The sequence below is a fragment of the Procambarus clarkii genome, chromosome 6, assembly GCF_040958095.1.
Source record: "Procambarus clarkii isolate CNS0578487 chromosome 6, FALCON_Pclarkii_2.0, whole genome shotgun sequence".
NCBI classification, from domain to species: domain Eukaryota; kingdom Metazoa; phylum Arthropoda; class Malacostraca; order Decapoda; family Cambaridae; genus Procambarus; species Procambarus clarkii.
This window is the reverse complement of record NC_091155.1, coordinates 51977029-51981140: the sequence shown is the minus strand read 5'-3', so window position 1 is coordinate 51981140 and position 4112 is coordinate 51977029. Positions and strand designations below refer to the sequence as shown.

Genomic DNA, 4112 nt, shown 5'->3' with positions numbered 1-4112 from the left:
TCAGGATAATATACCTGCTAAACATAAATACCTCAGTCTGGCAAATATTATTTAAAAGCTGAGTAATATATATTACTATACATCATTGTGCTAGGGTAATATATATTTCCAACTCAGAAAATTATAAATGCCAGTCAGGCTAATATGATTACCCAACTAAGGTTAGTCTTTTATCAGAATCTATCTTAATGCACACAATAATGCAAGGGTTAGATCACTATAACTACTGTAGATAGGCCAGACTACTAAAAATATCTGATGCAAATATAAATGAAGAGGTTTAGCTGAAATAAATTCCAGTCTAATATATATTTGTTAATGATTTATATATCTCAGTCATTAAGCAAAATAACAAAAATTATTTTAATATTTCATAAAAATAGTACAATAGTATATATATATATAAAACCACAGTTAAAAGTTAACAATCAACTAGATTGCTTTTGGCTTGCTTTCAAGCCTTCAAATGTGGTGGCAGTGATGGCACTGCCAATGCCAGCACTGTGGCTGTGGAACATTGCCACGTTTCTTCTGTGGCAGAGAAGAAAATGGAACGGAAGCTATGAGGTACACAGATATCAAAGAAGACAATTGGTACCAGTTGTACATACACTATCATGACAACAAAAAGGAAAATAGGGCAGGGGTTGGAGAGTGAGAAACAAGTTAATGTGAAGTAGCAACACCATGTTTTTGAATACAGTATATGGAATTGGGTAAGCTAAAACAGTATAAAAATATATAATAAAATAATGGTTGAAGCCATAGTGGGTGCAAGATATTTTCCTGATAAAGTTTACCATTTCCAACAATTTTAAAATTGGAAAATGGTATTATAAGTTAATGAACTAATATGTGCTTTATTTTACATTATACTTAAAACATTTTCTGATTTATCTCTCACACTCAAAATGTTTAACCTATCACCCAAATGCACCGTCTTGTGAGTTTTCATACTACAAAGATGACCGAAACTCTTCCAAAACTCTGGACACTCATGAAGGTTTATCATTCAAATGCACTAACATGTGTGCTTTTATATTTTCACGTGACTTAAATAACCTGCCACATTTATCACACTCGAAAGGCCATTCTTCGGTATGTACTAACATGTGACGTATTATAGATTTACGATCTCTAAACCTTTTGCCACACTCATCACACTCAAAAGGTCTTTTATCAATGTGCATCATCCTGTGAGTCATCATGCTGCCAAGGTGTCTGAACCTCTTCTCACACTCTGGACAGTTATGAGGTTTTTCACCCGAATGCACTAACATGTGAGTCTTCATATTTCGAAGACGAGCGAATACCTTCCCACACTCTGGACACTTACGAGGTTTTTCACTCGAATGCACTAACATGTGAGACTTCATATTTCCATGCCGACTGAACCTCTTCCCACACTCTGGACACTTATGAGGTTTTTCACCCGAATGCACAAACATGTGATTCTTCATATGTCCAAGCTGATTGAACCTCTTCCCACACTCTGGACACTTATGAGGTTTTTCACATGATTGCATTAACATGTGTTTCTTCATATTTTCAAGATTCCTGAACCTCTTCCCACACTCTGGACACGTATGAAGTTTTTCACCCAAATGCACTAACATGTGAGTCTTCATATGTCCAAGCTGATTGAACCTCTTCCCACACTTTGGACACTGAAGTTTTTCACACGAATGCATTAACATGTGTTTCTTCATATTCCCAAGCTGACTGAACTTCTTCCCACACTCTGGACACTTATGAGGTTTTTCACCGGAATGCACTAACATGTGAGACTTCATATTCCCAAGCTGACTGAACTTCTTCCCGCACTCTGGACACTTATGAGGTTTTTCACCCGAATGCACTAACATGTGAGACTTCATATTCCCAAGCAAACTGAACTTCTTCCCACACTCTGGACACTTATGAGGTTTTTCACCCGAATGCACTAACATGTGGGTCTTTATATGTCCAAGCAGACTGAACTTCTTCCCACACTCTGGACACTTATGAGGTTTTTCACCCGAATGCACTAACATGTGACTCTTCATATTTCCAAGATGAGTAAATACCTTCCCACACTCTGGACACTGGTGAGTCTTCATCTTCTTTATGATAGGTGCAGTTTGTGGGAAGGTTTTTTCCTCTGATGACTGCATGAGTGGTGATGCTGGCTGACGCCTCACGGTGGGACGTCAATGTTGAGGCTTAGGCAAGGCTTGAGTGTTATTTCTTAGGCTGTTGTAGAATTAGACTTGATGTGAGCACTTGGCGGTCAATGGTGGGCTTCTTCTTTATGATAGGTGCAGTTTGTGGGAAGGTTTTATGCTCATCGGCGGGAAACGCTGGCGGTGCCAACAAACTTTGTAAAATCTCTTTATGTATGTACCTTTGCCTAAATAAAAATTATTATTATTATTATTAATATTCATGTCTGGACACTCACCGTCCCGTGTTGTGATAATGGAGAGTTGGCGACGACGCTCATCTAGGCGTTCCAGTGTTCTTTCTGGTGTCACACTTTATTTTTCCTACTTCTTATTTTTGTTTGTAAGTGGGTTTCTACATTTAACTCTTGTGTTTTCCTCATTTTTCAAATTAAAGAATATGCTTGCAATTTATTTATTAAAATATAATGGTACACGTTTATATACTTTCTGAAGGAAACATTGCTCTCATGGTGAATGCAATCCTTTACGGGGACTGGTCAAGTCGTCTACTGCAATTTCGGATACCGGGCTAGAAACAACTTCGTTCACTGAGAAGTTTGTACATACAAACCATTGCGTTCGTATATGCGCTGGTTTGTGTTCGCTGTTGTTCTCGTCTGAATAAATGGATACAAGACACTCCGTACATTGACAACATCGCACACTAATATTTTTACCACTTCGGACACCAGCTTTCGATGTTTCGCATATGTGTACGTGTGCCACATTAAAACGACAATATAATGCTATTAACAATTAAAATCTTCTATTTAACAGGCATATAGTTATTAAATGAAGTTTAGTGATGTAATAGACATAATCCGGAGTTGGTAAGGACGCCGCCCGCCAGCGTAAACACAACACACCCGAATGCCCACAAACACGATACAACGCACAAAACACAACACTTCTGTCAGTTTTTGGATAAACTCCTTTTATATTTATTATGTGTGAGTTATACTTGTATAAAATGATAACTATTATAGGTAAGCGCCTAATATTTAATATTAATCAATAAAAAAGAAGTCAGAAGCCACACGCCTGTCTGTACATGTCTTTTGTGTAAAAGTATTTTGGGCGCTCATGTACTTGTGCGCTAGCTGGCGTTCACAATTGTTCTCACCTACAAGCATTAGAATTAAACAAACGAATTTATTTTTTCATTTATATACAAGAAGAGAAGGCTACCCTTGAGTCTGTAATATTCATCTGATCACTGGTCTCCCATTTGGTCCTCATTGCTTTATCTTACTATTATTGAATGTCAATAACCGTATTATGCAATTTCAATTCCTTCTATTTCTTTCTTTATTATGCACCCCATACCCATCCCGTGGGCCGTGGTGTAAAGGATTACAGAGGCACATAATCGGGTCAGGAACTGAACCCTCTAGTTCGTTTAGCTAAGCAAATAACAATGTTTGACGCTAGTTACAAAATTATTAATGTTGTATACACATGTACACACACACTCATACATACATATATATATATATATATATATATATATATATATATATATATATATATATATATATATATATATATATATATATATATATTTATATATATATATATATATATATATATATATATATATATATATATATATATATATATATATATATATATATATATATATATAGGGGGGTACCACCACTGGTGTAATTATAGGGACCCACAGCCTCAGAGAAGGGAACACAGAGCACTCAGGGAAAAACTTGACATTTAACTCTGAATACGAAAGAGTGTTCACTTCTCCTACCACCCCCTTTTTTTTTTTATTATGATGTACACTTTATTATGCAAGGTTATACAGTTACATATCTGATTTTATACAAAAAATGAACATTAAGAGGACACAAGAAAAAGTTCGCTTCCTAGAGGCTGTAGATTTCCTCGAACTCC

General features: G+C 36.1%; 1 protein-coding gene across 1 annotated transcript; it reads right to left on the bottom strand.

The window, feature by feature from the left end:
* Positions 1-995: 995 nt before the first annotated feature.
* Positions 996-2045, bottom strand: LOC138356231 (zinc finger protein 98-like). The gene has a single exon (XM_069311992.1). The coding sequence runs from the start codon at positions 2043-2045 to the stop codon at positions 996-998; it is 1050 nt and encodes a 349-aa protein (XP_069168093.1).
* Between the last annotated feature and the right edge of the window lie 2067 nt (positions 2046-4112).

Bases quoted from the DNA above. Each gene is read 5' to 3' on its own strand.
- LOC138356231 (XM_069311992.1), bottom strand. From the start codon at position 2,045: ATGAAGAGTCACATGTTAGTGCATTCGGGTGAAAAACCTCATAAGTGT.